Raw genomic sequence first — 19328 nt, 5'->3', positions numbered from 1 at the left:
TTCTTCAGTATGTGTCCATCTCCAAATGGTTATGTCTATATTTTTTCATTATAATCAGTATTCGTTTGTACTGATGTCAATTTGGCCGAAAGTATAGAAGGAAAAATCAGGGTTTACTCACCACAAGGAGTCCCTGTGACACCACATTCCATTCTATAAAGGAAGTGAAAGTGCTCCTCCCTTCGGTCTGATTTACGAGAGAGAAAGAAAGAGAGAAGGTTGTAATGTTGCTACGCTACTTAGAGCGTCATGGTGAGGAAACAGCGGACAATAAAACTGAGGTTAGGAAGACTCTCTAACAAATATATTGCTCTTTACAAATCAGCCACGTAGACCAGCCCTGGTAAGAGGAAATGACAGACGTACTTGTTTCCCCAGAGAAAGTTACCAAGAGCTCTCCCTACATGCGCGACAGGGGTGGCATGAATCACTCAGGCCAAAAATAAGGCTTATATCTAAAAAGAGAAAAATCTATTATGTATATGTGTGTGTGTTCATATGTGTGCAGTTAATTTTAAGTAGAACTACCTTGGAGGAGGTAAGGCATACGGAAGAAACCCAATGGGTTAAGAAACTCTCAAGCATTTGAAATTCATAATTCTTCGGGAGATGAGAGCTTTCTGTGGGGTAAATTCTCAAAAGAAAAAGGCACCATTGCCTCTGAAAAACAAAAAAGTACATAAAGCCCAAGTAAGAGTTATGCCTAAAACCGAGGTGAGAAATCAGTAAAATTTACTTGCACATATTTTATTTGCTCCAATAGTAAAAGAAAATTACTCTAGCATTTATTACTTAAACCTACTCTACACTTATTACTGTCTAAAATATTTTAGCAAAGTTTTCAAAACTATCAGTTCCTGGCACCAGATAGTATTGCTTTTCTCTACAATCTCCCTCAACTTTTAACTCAAATGTGACTGAGGCTTCTACAACACAAAATGAAGCCACAGGCGGGAGGAGGAAAAAGGATCCAGAAAAAATGCCAGGTGAATTAAAAACACACATACAACTGGTTATTATTTATTTATTCTATAAGTAAATTTGGAAAACATAATGTTGGATACCTCTTTAGCATAATATAGAGCAGTCTACTTTACTAAAAAACAAAATACTTTCGTTCTTCCAAGAAACAGACACTTCATATAACAAATCAAAACAATTCTGATTTTCATGTCCTCATCATTAAAAAAATTATCCTAATTCAAGAAGTTTCTCAAATGTTTTTAAAAAATTATACTATCCTGAGAAAGAGGGAAGACATACATAAATCAGTTGGCTTTTAAAGAATCTGGGTGTATTTCTTTATTTTAGTCTACAACAAAGTAGTTAAGGGCAAAGGCTTTTCAAGACTGTAAATTCATTAGCAATAGTTTTCACCTAAATATTCTTGAAATTACTAAGGACAGGTGTAAACTTTTTATGCAAGCAGTACACCCTTTGCACACAACTACCGAGTCAAGAAAATTACCCTGCCAACATCTCAAAATGAAAAATATTTTAACAGGGTCAAAAGCTGGTAAAATGTCCACCAGGGGAGCAATCACGATAAAGGCTGGTTTCTTAAGGGCTGCAGATTCGCCCTGGCCCTCAGGCTTAGTGAAAGGCAGAAAGGCTATTTAGTTTGTCAGTACTGACAAACACCCCCAAACCAAAACCCACGGCAAGTCTGCAGAAGATTTAGAAATAGGTTCAAAAAATCAATTCTAAAGCAGAAAACCCGGGAGGCTGTCAGCTTTCGGAAGCCTCTCACAAATGCTGTACCAGATACAACTCTGCATGTACAGGAGGTGAGAACACCAATCCCATTTCTGAAAAGAGGGCAATAATAGTACTCTGCTATGATGTGACACTGAAACCACAGCACTAGAGCCTGCAAACTGTTGCTGTTTTCATGTCAGCATCTTGATTACTTTGACAAATATCCCTTCCCACCCCCCCACCCGGCTTTTGGGGAATAATTTCAAACAACTAAGAGACTAGGAAGATATCAATAGTAACTTTCTTTTTTTTTTAACAGAAAGAAAACTAAAATACAGGAGAGTGAGAAAAAGGAAACAGAAAAAAGAATGCAATTAACCTCTTTGCTGGTCTCTTTAATTTCTTCTTACCTCTTTGAAAAAATAAAGTCAGACTGAAGGAAAGAGCACTTTTTGTTTGCTTAAAAAGATGGGACATGATACAGCTACAGGTAAGACAAATCAAATAATCTTGAATGGAAGTAGAGAATGCTGGAAGAAAAGCTATAAGATGATAAAACTTGGCTGATTAATAATTTTGTAAAAATAAAATATTTTTATATTCCTAAAATATCTGAAAGGTCTTAGACTTAATATTAACAATAGTTTTGCTAATTCTGATAAAGTAAGGCACTAAGACAGGAAGGCAGTATCTTCATATTCTGTATAATCTGCCTACACTCACAGAGTATTTAAAGTGCTGAAGTTCTGTTATATAATTTTAACTGCACTTCACGTTATATATACACATATTTATTAGTGATGGCATAAAATGTAATTTTTCAGTTGATCCAAACTGCAGAAATAGCAAGAACTGTTTGCCCAGGAAAACTTAGCGGAGTCTTCACTGTAGTGTGATGGGCTGCCCTCTAGTGTCAGTTTGGCCATAAAAACTTGAAAATAGAACGGACTTGAATTCTGTTTTAAAATGTTATTCAAATTAATTTAGATTGAAAAGTATTTTAAAGTAATATACGAAAGTTATCACCTTTACTTTTTATGCCAAAAAAAAAACCCCTTAAAATACCTAGAAAAGGTTGGCTCTAGGGACCACTGACCACTCACACTAAAGCCAACAAGGAGTAGAGGGATGAAGTCTTCCCAGCTCTCTGCAACATCTCTCCCAGTTTTTAGAACAAACACTGAAAGACTTCTCTAATGCTACTTTGGTGCCTTGCTCCCCGAGTGACAAGGGACACAGTTTAGATACCTGTGTAACAACAAGATGGCTCTTGTTGATTTTAGGTTACACATCCTTTTAATGCTATATCTCATAGTGCCAACAGCCACGGAGAACATGCTCTGTCTTTAAAAGCCATTCGCTTAAAGACAGCTAGAGCACGAACTTGCCTCACATTGTTGATCAAAGAATAACTAAAACATAATCTAGCTCATAGTGTAGACACGAGCTATTTTATGTCAGATAGCCTCACCTGGGCTTTATCCAACTTTCCGTGCGTCTATTCTTGTTATGCAATCACACATGAAGACTTCCATTTAGTAATGTCTTAGATTTTTTTTCTTGGTCTTCTGAAAAGGTAACTGAAATAACCATGATTCTACTGAGCTCCCAACAGTGATAAAGGAATAGTGATAGTATACAAGCTTAGGCTTTCTGAATATTGGAGTACCATGCTACAAATGTCTGAAAAAAAAAGGTTTGCTGATACGAATAAAGTCTTCTTAAAAATTCTCCCAAAGGCATAAAGCACGTACTTGAATATCTTAAAGTTGACGGTAAATTCCTAAAAAAGATACTCCTGTTTGATTAACAAGAAATTAATAAAATATATAACATAATTCTTTCATTCTGGAAGGAGAGGAAGATTATAGAATATGAAGTATCACATATAACAATGATGTGACCTTAATTCTTATAATCTACCCCATGCCATCTTGCAAAGAAGAGCTTTTACTCTTATCACAATATGATCATCATGATCGATAAATTCTTCCAGTTTACACTGGAGGGATTTCTTCCTTATTAAGACTGATTAAGGCCATTTTTAAAAGGACTGTTATGTGTTATTCAGTACGTACTAAATATCAAGTATATGCTTGTTTATTACTTTAAAAGAGACTCTTCCATGACTTTAGTCTTTAAAAAAATTAACATATAATTCTGTATGTTGATCAATAATTTTATAAGTCAGTTTCCATGGTTACTGATGACAATGTTATTATTCATATATTTAATATACCATGGAAGAGTCACCTACTTTATAGTTAAATAAAGTTTCACATATTATTGTCCATTTCAGTATTTTGTAACTTTTTCGGAAGGAAACGCATTTAGAAAAATGACACATGTGAGAAACGTAAATTGGGCAACTATGCTAAGAACACTGTAATAATGTTACAGAGAGTGACCACACAGAGCAGAGGCATGTTGATGTAACCACAGAGAAAAAACCTGTAAAATCCAAATTTCTAACCTCAAGACCAAAAAAGCAATAAGATTCACATAAGCTTTACATTTTCATCTTCCTGTTCCCAGTTTTGGAAGAGAAGGAAGGAAGGAAACTAGTATTTATTCCTGTCTACTACAAACCAGGCACTACACTAGGTATTCTTTGCACATCTCTCAGTCTTTGTGGTAAAAGATGCTGGCTCTAAACATCCCCTTTTTACTGATGGGGACACAAGCTTAGAGAAGTTAGTAGTTGCTCATGACTCGTCAGTTAATCAATGCTGGGCCAGACTGTCTGATCCTTCCCACCAGGACAATGGTCTTCAAGAGCTTTCCCCTCTCACAAATCAGAGGGGGGTCTCACCTGTAAGCAGTAACTAAGGCTAGCTAGGCCATGAAGACAAAGACTCTCAAATGAGACAGAGGAGGAACCCTGTACTAAGAGCTCCCTAGGAGATTCTGATGCCAGCCGCCGCCTACCTCCCAGCCTAGCACCTGGTCCTCACTTTACAGATGATGCCCAGGAGGCCAAGGGACTTGAAGAAAATAAAAGTACAGGCTGAGCTAGCACAGTGGCAATGTGGTTGGTCCTTGACTCTCAGTGCTAGGCCTTTTCTATTCTTCTACACAGCCTCCTGCATTATTAACATTTGTTTACTGGCCAAAGCAAAGTTCTGGTCCAAAACCATTTGGAAAAAAAAAGTACATATATTATATAAGCATATTATATAATATTCATTAAAAAGATAAACAGTATTCATTTATGCATTAAGGGCCAAAGTGTGAAAGAAACTTAATGATTATCCCTATTCTAAAAAATTTATGCAAGTGGTTATTTAGCTCAACTACAAGTAGTAAAAATAACTTAAATGTTTAAAATAGTTCATAATCTTAAACTTACCTTAAGCCATAGCAAGGCAGTGTGAAGAGCCTGAACAGCGCCAGGAAAACTCTTAAAGGAAGCAGGGTGAACACATACAGAAATGCATCCAGGCACAGAAAGATTCCAAAGACCATGAGCTGGATTTTAAAAGCAGAGAAGAACATAAAAAACAAAATGTAAAATAAATATTCTTTAAAATATTACAGATGAAAATTTCAAACAATCAAGGAATTTCTAAGCTTTGTAGGAAATTCATTTCTTATAACTTATCCATGGGAATAACAAGTTAGTACTTCTCCTTGTGTATACAAGCCATATTCTAATGAAAAATCCCTTTTCAAAATGCAAGTTTGTAGTTCTTCTTCCAGAGTCTTTGGTTTACCACCTACACAAGTCAATTAAAACACAAGTTGCCCCTGACCACAGCATCTGATGTAGCTTTCTGGGTACTTCCTCAAACTTTAGAGATATTATAGAAAACCTTTCAGACAAAACTTGTAAAGTCTAACCTTACTCTTACGTAAAGAGATTACTAATTTTAACAAAATTTCATGTATACTTTAACTTGTTGTACAGAGAAGGCATTATTCTTAATTGGAGGAATAGCTGCTAATATCTGTAATGTTTCCCCCTTTCTTGTATACTTGCCACATAAGGAGGACAGAATCTTTTGATGGCTTAGAGAAGTAGCCATACCCAGGCTACTAAACTCCCCTATTTTAAGAGTGGTGACTTTCTGTATGTCTGACACACAAACATGGTATGATATATACACCCTCACACACAGCACTTGATGTATTCTTAGTCAATAAACTGTCCTACATATATATATTAAGCAGCTAAAATCCACACTGTTACTGGTAGAATCGTATCCCTCCCCACCAAATTCAGATGTTGAAGGCCTAGCCCCTGGCACCTCAGAATGTGACCGTATTTGGAGATGAGAGTTAATTAAGTTAAAATGAGGTCATTAGGGTGGGCCCTAATGCAATATGACTGGTATGCTTATAAGAAGAGGAAATTTGGACACAGACAAGACACCGAGGGAAGACAACACAAAGACACAGGGAGAAGACAGCCACCTACAAGCCAAGGAGAGAGGCCTCAGAAGAAACCAACTCTGCTGACACTTTGATCTTGGACTTTTAGCATCCAGAACTGTGAGAAAACAAATTTCTGTTGTTTAAGACACCCAGTTCATGGTACTGTTACTGCAACCCTAGCAAACTAACACACCTTTATAGGAAAGGACACATTTTATTAATTTTTTGCAAGAATGTCTCAAAGGAAAAAAATATATATATACACACACACACGTATGTGTATGTATACATATATGTGCCAGGTTTCTTAGTAGTTGGTCTGAGTCAGTCACCCTGTCGTCAGCACAGTCACAGTTCTGTCTGTCCCCTTGTTTTACACACAAAGGAGTGCTATAAAAGACTGAACAAGGTCCACCTAAAGCTAGTGGTCCTTACTCTCCTGTCACCAAGAATCCTTTCCCTGTTTGCTGGTGATCTGTTGTTTACACTCCAAAGGCAGAAAATGACAGAAACCTGACATTCCCAGAAGGTATTTTGCTGTGTCCGCGTAAGTGGCTGTCTTTCTCGTGACCTTACACTGGGGATTAACACATCACTCATTCATCAGCATCTACTAAGCCGTTAATACGGGCCAAGTAAGATGCTCAGCCTGGCGGGCACAGAGCCTGGCAGGACCTCATGATGGGGTTCCTGCCCTCAGCAAGCTTATTCGCATTTTCACAGATAGAGACACCAGCATGTAGATAAAGGAGGTCAATGCAGAGGTAACGGCTGCTATGGTAGAACTAAGTATACAAGGAACAGGGGAGCCCTGAGAAAGAATGGCCAACCCAACTTTGGGAGATTTAGAAAAAGCTCCATAGAAGGAGACTCTTAATGACATCTGAGATGAGGGCTACTGACACCTGGAGAGGGTAAACTGGGAGGGGGTGGAGGGGTGGGAAAAGGGGAAGGAAGCTTTCCAGGGGAGGAAGAAGTGTGAACAAGAACACCGATGAGAAAAGTAATCATGACGAAAACTCTCTCTTAAAGAATCAAACCTTCTTTTAAAGAACAGTCACCTTTCTTAGGCTTAGAGGAATGTGTATTAGTATCATGGTAAACAACAGTAACAAAAGTCTAACGGGCCTTCCCTTCACTTTTCTTTTCAATTTTTCTTTTTATTGAAGTAGAGTTGATGTACAATGTTGTGTCAATCTCTGCTGTGCAGCAAAATGACTCAGTTATACACATAGACATTTTTCATACTTTTTTTGTTGTTGTTAATTAATTAATTTATTTATTTATTTTTGGCTGCTTTTGGTTCTTTGTTGCTGTGTGCAGCTTTCTCTAGTTGCAGCGAGCGGGGACTACTCTTCGTTGTGGCGCATGGGCTTCTCATTGCAGTGGCTTCTCTTGTTGCAGAGCACGGGCTCTAGGCACGTGGGCTTCAGTAGTTGCGTCATGCGGGCTCAGTAGTTGTGGCTCGCGGGCTCTAGAGCGCAAGCTCAGTAGTTGTGGTGCACAGGATTAGTTGCTCCGTGGCATGTGGGATCTTCCTGGACCAGGGCTCGAACCCGTGTCCCCTGCATTGGCAGGCGGATTCTTAACCACTGCACCACCAGGGAAGCCCTCTTTTTTCATATTCTTTTCCATTATGGTTTATCACAGTATTCTGAGTATAGTTCCCTGTGCTATACAGTAGGACCTTGTTGTTTATCCTCCCCTTCACATTTTAAACCAGCCCAGTAAACTCAGTGGGCAAGAAAAAATCTTCCCCGCACTGTGTGCTGACCACATAAAGACCACCTGGAGCTGTCAATATGACAGATCTCAATATTAAAATGGAAGGAGGGACTTCTCTGGCGGCACAGTTGTTTAAGAATCCGCCTGCCAATGCAGGGGACACGAGTTCGAGCCCTGGTCTGAGAAGATCCCACATGCCACAGAACAACTAAGCCCGTGTGCCACAACTACTGAGCCTGCGCTCTAGAGCCCGCGAGCCACAACTACTGAGCCTGCATATCACAACTACTGAAGCCCGCGCGCCTAGAGCCCATGCTCCGCAACAAGAGAAGCCACCACAATGAGAAGCCTGTGCACCGCAACAAAGAGTAGCCCCCGCTCGCTGCAACTAGAGGAAGCCTGCGTGCAGCAACGAAGACCCAACACAGCCAAAAATAAATTAATAAATAAAATTTTAAAAATAAAAAATAAAATGGAAGGAAAGCAAGTGGCTGTGATCTAAAGAAACTTCAGCTGGGCGGAAAGAAGGCATCCATCTATGTGAGAACATGCAATACACAAGTAAAGCAAAAGAGATGCCTTTCAGGGTTTAGAAACATGGAAAAGTGACCCAACTCCTCTATCTACTGTTCAGGTGTTAACTTTTTTCACAAAGCACAGCATTCTCTTAAATTCTTTACAAATGAAAATGAGAAAACTTCCAAAAAAAGTAAACAAGATGTAATCCTGAAAACATTCATCCTTGAGGGAGGTAAAGAAACCCCTGCTGGGCTGAGTGTGAGCCTGGCGCCCTACTGGGCGCTGGAGGGCATCTCATTTCATTTACCTGGTGATCCAGGAGTCTGAAGGAGATGTGCCAAGAGGGACTCCTGTGTCTTCCATCCTCCAGGCGAGTGGTGAGTGCTTACTACTTAATCCCCCATCAGCTCTTGAGCTAGTGATTTTCATCCCTGCTCAGCACACGAGGAAACCACAGCTCTGGCGGCTGAACACCTGCCCAAGGCTGTGGGTCAGAGTGAAGGAACTGGCCTTCACGCCTGGGTCTGTCTGCCTCAAGGCCCTACATGTTCTCTTTGAAGCAGTTTAAGCACAGCAAAAAGATCTTACTCCCTATTTTTGCTAGGCATAGGAGTTAACGTAATTTTCTTTGTGCTACCTTGTCTTTTGCCAATTTGCCTAGCGTCATAAAAAATGTAGAAATAAAAGGCATTTAATGAATCAAATTTACAAAAGGCATAAACATTTCACACATATAGATTTACTGCTAGCTTTGAAAATGTTATCTTAATAAAATTAAAAGGTTTGAGTATATATTATTAACAAGAATAATGTGTACTTTCACACCTTCAGTTAATTGGTATGGCATCTTGATAAAATAGGCAAGTACTATTTCCTCTTCATTTGGACCAAATAACCATAAAGCATTCAAGCAGTCTTAAGTAACAGCTAATGAAATCTGCCCTGAAATATACAAGGTGTGACTATAAAGCAATGAAATTGGTGTCATATGCCACCCTGTTTCCCTTTCGAGAAACACAAAAATCTCCTTTAAATGCCACTTGAAATTTCAAAATAAATACAATGTTGTGGCTAAAATCAAAGAAGCACCATGCTTCTGGAACATGCCTCTTTAAACCACGGGTGAACATCCGTCCTATCAGCTGACAGTCATGCCTTGCACACTGGACCCTTGTTGCTCTCTCACCCCATTTCCCCATTTCTCTCCTCCTCTGGTACTGCTGCTCCAGTCCCACCTCACTTTATCCATCTTGAAGAAGGTGGTATCTTACTTTAGCTGCATCTCACCTTTACGGGGGGCAGGGTGGGGGAGGCCTTATAAATATGTCATTTCTTTGAACTGGCCACTACATGAATAACAGAATGCAGAAAACCAAAGCATAATGGAGAAACTTCAAGAAGAAACCCCACACTGGAGTTTTTGGCTTGTACCTCTTTTCCATTCCGTGTTACTTTCCCAGGGATGGAAGACAAAATGCTACAGAAGGTTTTGTGTGAAAACTTTCCAGAGCTAGCTCAGTCTTTGATTTGTTCCTCCTTCTCTCTCTTAACGAAACATGTATGGCATGCTCTAATGTTCCCTGGTCTTTCTGTCTGGCGGGAGATCTTGTGTGCAAAGGCTTCAGAAGCCTTTTACGGGTACTGGGCAATACGGCCAGGCACTAGCCAGGTGCTGTGCACAGGGCCTGAGGGCCTCCGTCCATCCTCACCTCCAACCCGAGCACGCCGCCCCTGCCCCGACTCTGCAGTGAAACTCGGGAGCTTGCCCAGTTCCTGAGCAGTAGAGGCAAGGCCAGTAGGTCTGCAGAGGACATGGCTTTGAAACTGAAGCACTATTTCTACTGAAGACACCTGTCACTCAGCCTCAACCTCGCCACTGGATTTGGCTTTATATGTTTAAAAAAAAAAGATTTAACAGAAGTTTTTAATAATTGAACATCAATGTTAAAACTACAACAATTCTGTAACACTTCTGGTCAACAAAATATCACACGCTAGTGAAAATTTCCACAACCAGCTCTTACCACACTCATTTTGAACCTAACACTATTGCTCTTAATCATATGAAAAATACTAGCCTCAAAAGAAATAAACAAATAAAATGCCAGCCTGTCTCTGTGGAGAGTGGAGCAAGGTTTCTTAACCTTTTAAAAATGCTTCCTTTTTTGACAAAAATCTCCTGCCTTCCTTTTAATGCCATTTGAAATTTCAATAAATGTTATGGCCAAAATTAAAGCACAGTGATTCTGGAATATGCCTCTTTGAGTTGCACAAACCATCTTCTGGCGATTCTGAATCTACCTCCTCCACCATGACCACAAAGTAGTGTCCAGAGCTGAGGGCGGCTGCTCTGGGGTGGGAGTTGGGAAGCAGTAGTAAAGCAGGAAGGGTGTTTTCTTTCCTTCCCCTGGTCTCAGTTTATAAAGCTCTGGGTCTACTTCTGTCAGAGCAGAACCCGCGTCCTGCTTAATTCTACACGGGGGTTGAAAGGTCATTTAGGAAGGACATTTTCTCCAGGGAATTCAAATCTAGTGAGCGGGACACAGACTGCAGAGTAAGGGCCGGATGAAGGATGTGCTCTGGATGCGCTGAGATCAGGTCTGAGCAGCGAGCTGGGGGCGGGGGGTGGTGGTGGTGGTGGTGAACTTGGGATGGGCACCTGGGGGAGGGAGGAACAGCGTTAGCAAAGATCTCCCACCAGGAGACAAGATGGGTACTAGCTGCCGCCAGGCACAGAAAGGAGGAACAGCATTTCAAGCAAAGACAAGAGCGTGCTCAGGTGCAACGTGAGCGGGAGGCTGTGTGGCCAGAACGTAATCATCAGATGAGAGGGTCAGGAATCTGCTCAGTTAACCACTAAGGGCACAAATCTTTATCCTGTGCTCTGGAAGTTCTCAACAAACTCACATGTGGCGATCAATTAAAAGGATGCCAAGGAGACTGGGTTATCAATAAGGAAGTTTACAAATGACTGACTTTGAAAGCAATTACTGCTTCAAGGTCATCCCTATAATAAAATAATTTTTGTTCATCTGAATTCAAAAATTCATACCCCTGGGAAGTCTACACTCTAGGAGATGGTAAACAAAGGGATTACAAGGAGCCAAGTACTTTCATGACAGGTAAAGTCACATAAACGCATGTGTGTACAGAAAACAAGGTAATTTTGATAAAAGGCTTCGTAACAGTCAACTTATGTCTGACATATTTAACACAAGGAATACATTTCTTCGGAGGTAAATAAATATATTGAAGATTTTAATTTGTGGAAAGACTGCACATGGAAAGATCTTGAGATTTTCCTACTTCTCTTATTTTTAATCATTGTTGAATCCTGTAATATTCTAAGCACTTGGCCTATATTAACTTACTTAGTCCTTACAACAACCCTTGCTTGCGGCAGGGGCCATTACTTGGTATTTGGCAAGGACAAACAGGGCTGTGATGTACAGGGCTGGGTGTGCCCTCAGGACTCCACGGCACATTTGCGAGGTCTTAGCGGCTGCTGCAGGCTACAATCACACACCTTCTAGGCTCAAACCTGCTTTTTTTAGGGAGCGACCAGCAGCACTGCAGCAGGCTGAGAGAAGCAGCAGGAACAGTTACGAAGGAGAATACTAGTCTGAGGGAGACAGCACAGCGGCCTGATACAGCACAATGGAAAGAGAGAGGAAGAGAAAGAGTTTAGACTGTTTCCAAAGCTAACGTGACAGAAGTAAGTTACTGATCCAAAAAGATAAACATAGCCCCACAGTGGCAAGATCACAAATTGTCTTTTAAACACATCAGTGAATGGGATGGAGGCCTGAAGTCTTTGGCTGGTTGCCCTAGAACCATCTGATGGGTCCTATGTGCCTAAGAGGTACAGGGCTGACACCAGGCCAAGGAAGCCCTGGATGCCTGGGCCATCCCCCATCACCTCCAAGACCTCCCTCTGAAGTGGGCTACTCGTGCCCCCGCCAAAATGGATCTGCACTCCCACCTGCCCCACGCCAAGAAGCGTTAGGAACAGTAAGACTGTCACACAAGACACGTGGAAGCTGCTGTCACCACTGCTGCAAGCCAGGGGCGACAAGCGTCAGAGAGGCCAGGAGGAACACCAGCCAAGGCTGCTGAGATGCTGAGATGAGCAGATACCCTAGGCTTTCCGGTGTCTTAGTAGTCATGTGGTGGGACGTCTTGAGTCAGGGTGTGTCACAAGCAAGAGCTGCATCACGAGAACAATTTAGGGGGATGATTCCCCTCACGTTTTCATGAAAATTAGAAACCGAGTAGGATGCCCAAAAAATCACTGCCATAAACAGATCTATGTACTCTCACAACAAAATCTCAGGACTGCTTTATTGAAATAAAGGTGAAACATTGGCTATAACTACATTTTCTTAATATACACTTACACTGTGAAACAACAAAAAGGCTTTATATATTTTCACTAAGTTCATTATTTTGAAAGGAACTTTTTGAATTACTTTTTCCTAAATGTTATTACCCCTTCCAACTCTCAAAAAAGCAGAACTAAGTTCCTCCACTAGAGATGTAAAATTTCCCTGCTGTGAACGTTTCCATTACTCCCATTTCCTCTGCCCCTCGTCAGCAAACTCATTCACACGGTCATGGACTACCCACCCTCCTGAGATGACCTAGTCCAAGTGCCTCATCTTAGACGAAGAAAGTCAAAGCCAAAGGAACACCACGATCGGGCTACCGGGCTCTTCCCTGCGGACCCGAGATGAGAAGCTAAGGTTGTTCACCTTGACCCCAAGACTTCCCTCTGTGACAGTAACCTCTCCCTTCCAATAATAACAAAGTCTATGCCCCAAACACAATATTCTATACCTATTGTATACTTATATCTTCAACCTGATGAACTTAAGTAGTTCTATTTAAGACTAAGCAGTTGAATTCAATTTTCTAAAAAAATATATTAAATAACTATAACATACAAAGCATGGTAATGATGAAATAAAAGATTGTCAAAAAACACAGAATTATAAGGTAAACTCAAAAATATATTTTCATTTTAGTTCTACCTCTTATGATATAGGCAAGGTTACATAAACATATGTAACTACAGAAAAGTAATTTTGATAAAAGGCTTCATAATAATCACATCCCACATATGACATGTATTTAACACGAGGAATAAATTTCTTAAGAAGTAAAATTAATCAATTGTTTTTTTTGTTTTTTTTTTTTTTTTCGGTAAGTGGGCCTCTCACTGTTGTGGCCTCTCCCATTGCAGAGCACAGGCTCCGGACGCGCAGGGTCAGCGGCCATGGCTCACGGGCCCAGCCGCTCCGCGGCATGTGGGATCTTCCCGGACCGGGGCACGAACCCGTGTCCCTTGCATTGGCAGGTGGACTCTCAACGACTGTGCCACCAGGGAAGCCCTAATCAATTGATTTTAATCTGAAGAAAGAGCGTACTTATGGAGGGATCTTAAGCTCTCCCTGCTTCTCTTATTTCTAATCCGTGTTGAACATTGGTATGTTTCAGAAGCAGAGCTCTGAGGGGTGGATAACCTGATTATCATTCTCAATCTGTTTCTCCCTTTGTTGGAAAAGCATGATATTCACTGGCCTAGTCTCCTGTGCAGCAGGGATGGCTGTGTGACTCAGTGGCTAATAAGACACAGTGGAAGGAAGCATGCTGGGGCACCTCTGGGAAAGCTTTAAATTCTTTATAAAAGGGACAGTGGAAAAGGTGGCACTGTCCATCTCCTCTTGTTTCTGATTATAATGCAGATGTAATGCCCAAGGTTGCAGCTGTCATCTTTTTATTAAAAGGAGGACTGAGAGCCAATTTGCCAGTGATGGTGAAACAGAAAGATAAAAAGGACTTGAGTCCATGCTGGCCTCATTAATCTGCTGGAACAATTAAGATCTCCTTCCTCTTCACTTGTTAAAAATTTTTTCAGGGCTTCCCTGGTGGCGCAGTGGTTAAGAGTCTGCCTGCCGATGCAGGGGACGCGGGTTCGTGCCCCGGTCCGGGAAGATCCCACATGCCGCGGAGCGGCTGGGCCCGTGAGCCATGGCCGCTGAGCCTGTGCGTCTGGAGCCTGTGCTCCGCAGCGGGAGAGGCCCGCGTACCTCAAAAAAAAAAAAAAAAAAGAAAAATTTTTTCAAAAACCTTCTTGTTTAAGTCAGCATTAGGTATTCTGTTACCTATACAGCTAAAAGTATTCTTGAGAAATAAATTTTAATTTCCTCCCAAAGCCAGTCTAAACTCCTTAGCCTAACCATTCAAAGTAACCTGGATCCAGCCCAACCTTCCAGTGTACCTGTCCTTTCTTGTGTGTTCCTAACAATTTCCCACCTCTGGATCTCCCTAGTACAACCACCCCTGTCCCCGCCACACAGGCTGTAAAATGTACAGAAGTGACCTTTCTCCTCATCACCTTGCCATTACCTTCATGAGTCTTATGTTTATCTCTCTACTCCCACACTGTAAGAGTGCCTGGAACACAGTGAGCACTCAAAACAAAGACAGAGGAAATTAATAAATAAATGCATGAGTGAGCTGTATCTCTCTAAATTAGTATTTAAATACATTAGGGAATTTTAGAAAATATGGAGTTGGCCAAAAAGTTCGTTCCGGTTTTTCTGTTAAGATATTAAGGAAACGTGTAACACCTTACGGAAAAACCCGAACAAACTTTTTGGCCAACCCAATACTATGGTGAGCATTTCTTCACTACTTCCTGCAGTTTTGGATTCACTCAGATGACAAAACTAGCCCTTGGACAAGGGATGATTTTGTACATGGTGTGGGGTAAACTGTTCCTATGGGGTCAAAATGCAGAACACACACTAGCACATGCTTCAACCAAAACATGGGCTGAAGATGAGATCTGTCTGGGCGTCTACGTGCGACGGCAGAGTGCGGCAGGAAGAGGACACGGAACTTTCATGGTGCTTATACCTCAGGAGGCTGCTGATGGGATTCAGTGCTATTTCATTTCAGGTGCTCAGGACAGTGCTAAGCATCTAATCCTTATTTGATAAATGCTATTCGTTTTATTAGTAACACAGAAATGGATGCCAGCGATGGGATGTAACTGGCCAAGCCAAGTGGGGTAAGAAGCAGTGAAAATCACTCACCAGGAATTTCCTCTCTGGGAAACTGGTGATCCCCTGCCCTGGTTCCACCAGCACCTGACTAAAGCAACCATTGTCTATCCTAACTGTCAGCTCCAGCCCCGTGCCTGCTGAGGTCAGACTTGAGGGCTCAGCAGAAAATGTCAGGGTGTAAGGTATGTTATCTCTATGGCCATTAGCTAAATCCTGATGAAAGACATAAGCTTTACCCTAAGACAGTCTGGCTAAAAAGAGGGAAGAAAACAGTCTTCCCTAAAGGCTCTTTCTGCAGGATGTCGGCAATCCAAGAGGGCTGAGAGTCAGAAAATCGTGGCCCTTGCAGGGTTAGAAAAGTCGTTTATTAGCTAGCGAAGAAGGAAGATGAAAGTATAGCAGGAGATGAAAGAGGGACACAGGAGAACCTTGAAAATCAGTCCTTTCCCAATCACTTCCTGCTGTACTCAGCCCAAGATGACAGCTACCCCTATTGCAAATGAGACTTCCACTGGAATGCAACCTGGGGACAAGAAACCTTTCAAAATTTTTCTTGTTCTCCCAGGGAAAGGCATTCCCAATTTGCTGAAGAGAGGCTTGTAAAGATTTTAAAACACTTACAGAAGGCTTACCACATAATTAACATACAGATGAGAAAACCGAGGCACACGGACAGAAGTAAATTAATCAAGGCCCCACAGTTAATAAACTGTGGAGCCAAGATTCAAGTCCAGGCAGACTGACTTTAGAGTTCATGCCCTTAACCCACGTTGCTATCCTGGCTCTCAGTTCAGGATGCACAGAAAGTACAGTTCAGCCTCCTCCTTGTAATGGAAGAGAAGAACACAGCCCCCAAAGTGGACCAGGTGAGCAGTTAGCAGCAGATCTAGGACAAGAACCCAAGGGGTGTGTGTGGGCACAGGGGAAAAGGGATTGTGGAGGCAAAGAGGAAATGTTGCCCCAAAGCCAACAAAATGCTCCAAAATTTCATACACTTACCTAAGATTGAAAAGTTCAAATGTAAAAAAGTGCTAATGATTGGAAATACTATTTTAAATATGTAAGCAATTCACCTTTATTAAATATCAAGTATAATGTGTTTATCCACTGACACAAAAAACATGGGATTTTTTTTTTTTTTTTACAATCACTAAACAGGTTCGGTAAGAGATACTAAGCTGACCTTTCTCTTGACTTTAAAGTATAATATGCAGTAATTACATGCTTTATAGTATTTGCAATCCCTGTAGACGCAAAGTGCTCTTTAATTATCAACTTTCTCTTCCTGCAAAGGTTAGGTGAAAATATATTAGCATTTACCCAAAAAAACAAGAACAATAAAAAAAGAATAAGGTATTACATATTAGAATAGACAAACACAAAGGAAACCAATAAAAAATAAATTAGATTAGCGTGAATATCTAGATAGCCTCTCACCTCTCACAGTAAAAGTCTAAAGTGGGATCCCCACATATCAAATAAAGGCCTTAGAGAGAGCAGAGTGAATTCATGCTGTTTTGAGAGACATTTAAGCCTGGAATTAAACTGAAATCTAACTTTCCTCTGTGCTTCACTTAGTCTTAGAAGAAGAAATTGCTCTAAACTGAAAAAGAAGACATTCTTTCGTACATTTTAAGCAGTAAAATTGCTAGTGTTGTTCTAAGAGACTAAATGAAAATTTCCTAAATAGGCCTAAAGCTAAAAGCCTCTCTCATGGGAAACAGGATTAGAATAATTACAACTGTGCATGAGCAGTGCCCATTCAACTTTTCTGACGTTAATACGTTTTATACACATAGAAGTGAGACCTAAGTTGTAAGAAAAAATACTTACCCTTAGCACAGGCAATGAATGCAATCTGATACTTTTTCTATTCTTTAATTAAAAAGAAATAAATCCTAACTGATCAGTAACCGTATGGGTTACTCCACCTATCAGTGGTCCTGTAACCGACCACAGTTTGAAAAACAATGGTTTATACTGCAGTCCCAGAAAGACCTGCAGGGATTTCCCCCAGAAGACAATTTAATACAATAACAAACATGAAACGCTTACAAGTTTCTGTGAGGAATCTACCCAGAAACCTGTCTGTGATTTCAATGTTGCTAATAAAGAGAGAAGGATGGGTGTACTGAACCTGCCTCTGATGAGGTAACAGAATTACGAGAGGATGCTGCCATCACGCACTATTTCTGCCACAGGTGGGATGATAGAAGGGGTCAGATGGACACCTCTCCGTGTCGAACCAGCTTCCCGGGCGTGTCCATAAAGTCTGCCTGTGACTGCAGGCAAATCCCTCTATGCTCTCCCAGAGCAAAATGGGAGTCCAGACAGGTGGGCGGACGAGGCCGGCACTGTCCCAGACAAGAGTCCAAGCCGCAGAGGTCCACGCCTCCAGCAGTGTCCTCACATTTCCAGCCATGGCTTATCATTGGTAGAAAATAGTGAGCTTTGAAAAGCAGGTTAAAGTGTTTTAAGAAAGACACAAGACTTACCATAAAAAAAATTTTTTTTTTTCTCAAGCAAAAGAAACATCACCCCCTAGGTCCCTCCAGGACAAAATCTTAAAGCAACTCCAATACACAAAATAAGGTTGATGCTGCACCTGGGGAGGAGTGCTGTCGAGGGTGCCCCCCAGGCCTCCACCTCCCTCCTCACCTCCAGCCTCGGCTCCTCCACAGAACCCTAGAACTCCCCAGAAAAGCAGCAACACAATAATAGCTACGCATGTTTAATGATCATGACCAAAGGCAACAAGCTGTTTCATTGTCTCAAAGGTCTGCTGGCTCCCTAGCTCTCTAAATCTCACCCTAATACAGAACTTTCCAAAGCTTCAGCACTGCTGCGCCACTAAGAACCTACTGAAAGCAACATCTCTCAAACCGGGCATCCTTCCTTTTTACTGTACCACACCTCTTGTTATTATAATACACTGAGAAAGCAAACCAACTAAACTCTTCTGATACCAACTCCAATAGTAAAGTGTGATTCTACAGAAGTGACTGGAACATTACAAGTTTCACGTTACTATAAAAGTACGAAAACGTGTTTCAGTATAGCTAAAGCTGAATTATTTCTTAATTCTTTCCTTCTTGCTCAGACTGGTCAACTCTATCAATGCAGACAGAAAGAGCGGCCTTGATTTCGTATCTGACTGGTCTTGATGCCCTGGGACACAATCAAGGGAGCGCCCGATGTGCAAAGATTTAGTGCTGCTATTACTATGTTTATCCTATGCTGAGATGTTTTCTGTGATGAAGGTGAAATGAATTGTCTTTTCTCTTTGAAGAAACTGTTTTTAAAAATGAGGGCTTTCTGAGAAACTGAAACCTTAAAAAAAAGGGTGCAATTAAATAATTTATATTACGCTGAATGGGAAAAAAACTGCTTCTACTAAAACAAAACTGAAGAGAACTAAAGGAATAAGTAGAGAGCAATTCCTTGAAAAAGTTATTTGGGTGGGACACAAATGGGAATACGGTAAGTTTAATAAGTTGCAAAGTTAAAAATCACTGGATCTTACACTAAAAATACACTTTTTAAGACTCTTTCTGAATGGGAATTCCTACTCCCCCAATATATTTAATTATTTATGATCACGTTATTTCCAATATTTTAAAAACGCAACTCAAGCTGTTCACAATTTTTAAATAGAATTAACATATTGACATAATTTTCAAAACGACGAGTTAAAAAAAAAAGTACCTTTTCCAATTCTCTTGGTATTCGCATACAAGTGTACACTCTTTCTCTTCTTTCTGTATACTTGGCCTCATTATGTTCAAGGAAGTACCCTCTGGTTAGTTCAGCACTGAGGAACCTCAACAATGAAAGCTCTACAGGAAAAATAAAAAATGACAAAACAAAAAGAACAGTATTTATCAAGGAATTTCCATGCTAGCTGGTGCTACAGGTAATGTATATGTAAAACAACAAGAGAAT

At 40.8% G+C, this 19328-nt stretch overlaps 1 protein-coding gene across 1 annotated transcript in view; it reads right to left on the bottom strand.

The window, feature by feature from the left end:
- TAPT1 (transmembrane anterior posterior transformation 1) overlaps nt 1-19328 on the bottom strand; it is a 62909-nt gene that overhangs the window by 30388 nt on the left and 13193 nt on the right. The window contains exons 2-3 of the mRNA XM_029235390.1: nt 19092-19222; nt 5048-5166 (exon numbers count right to left, since the gene is read on the bottom strand). Coding sequence (XP_029091223.1) covers nt 5048-5166; nt 19092-19222 — 250 coding nt within the window. The remainder of the gene's footprint in view (nt 1-5047; nt 5167-19091; nt 19223-19328) is intronic.

Source organism: Monodon monoceros, unplaced genomic scaffold (genome assembly GCF_005190385.1).
Source record: "Monodon monoceros isolate NGI ecotype Baffin Bay Population unplaced genomic scaffold, NGI_Narwhal_1 Super_Scaffold_20, whole genome shotgun sequence".
Taxonomy (NCBI): Eukaryota; Metazoa; Chordata; class Mammalia; order Artiodactyla; family Monodontidae; genus Monodon; species Monodon monoceros.
This window is presented reverse-complemented; position numbering and strand designations above follow the sequence as displayed.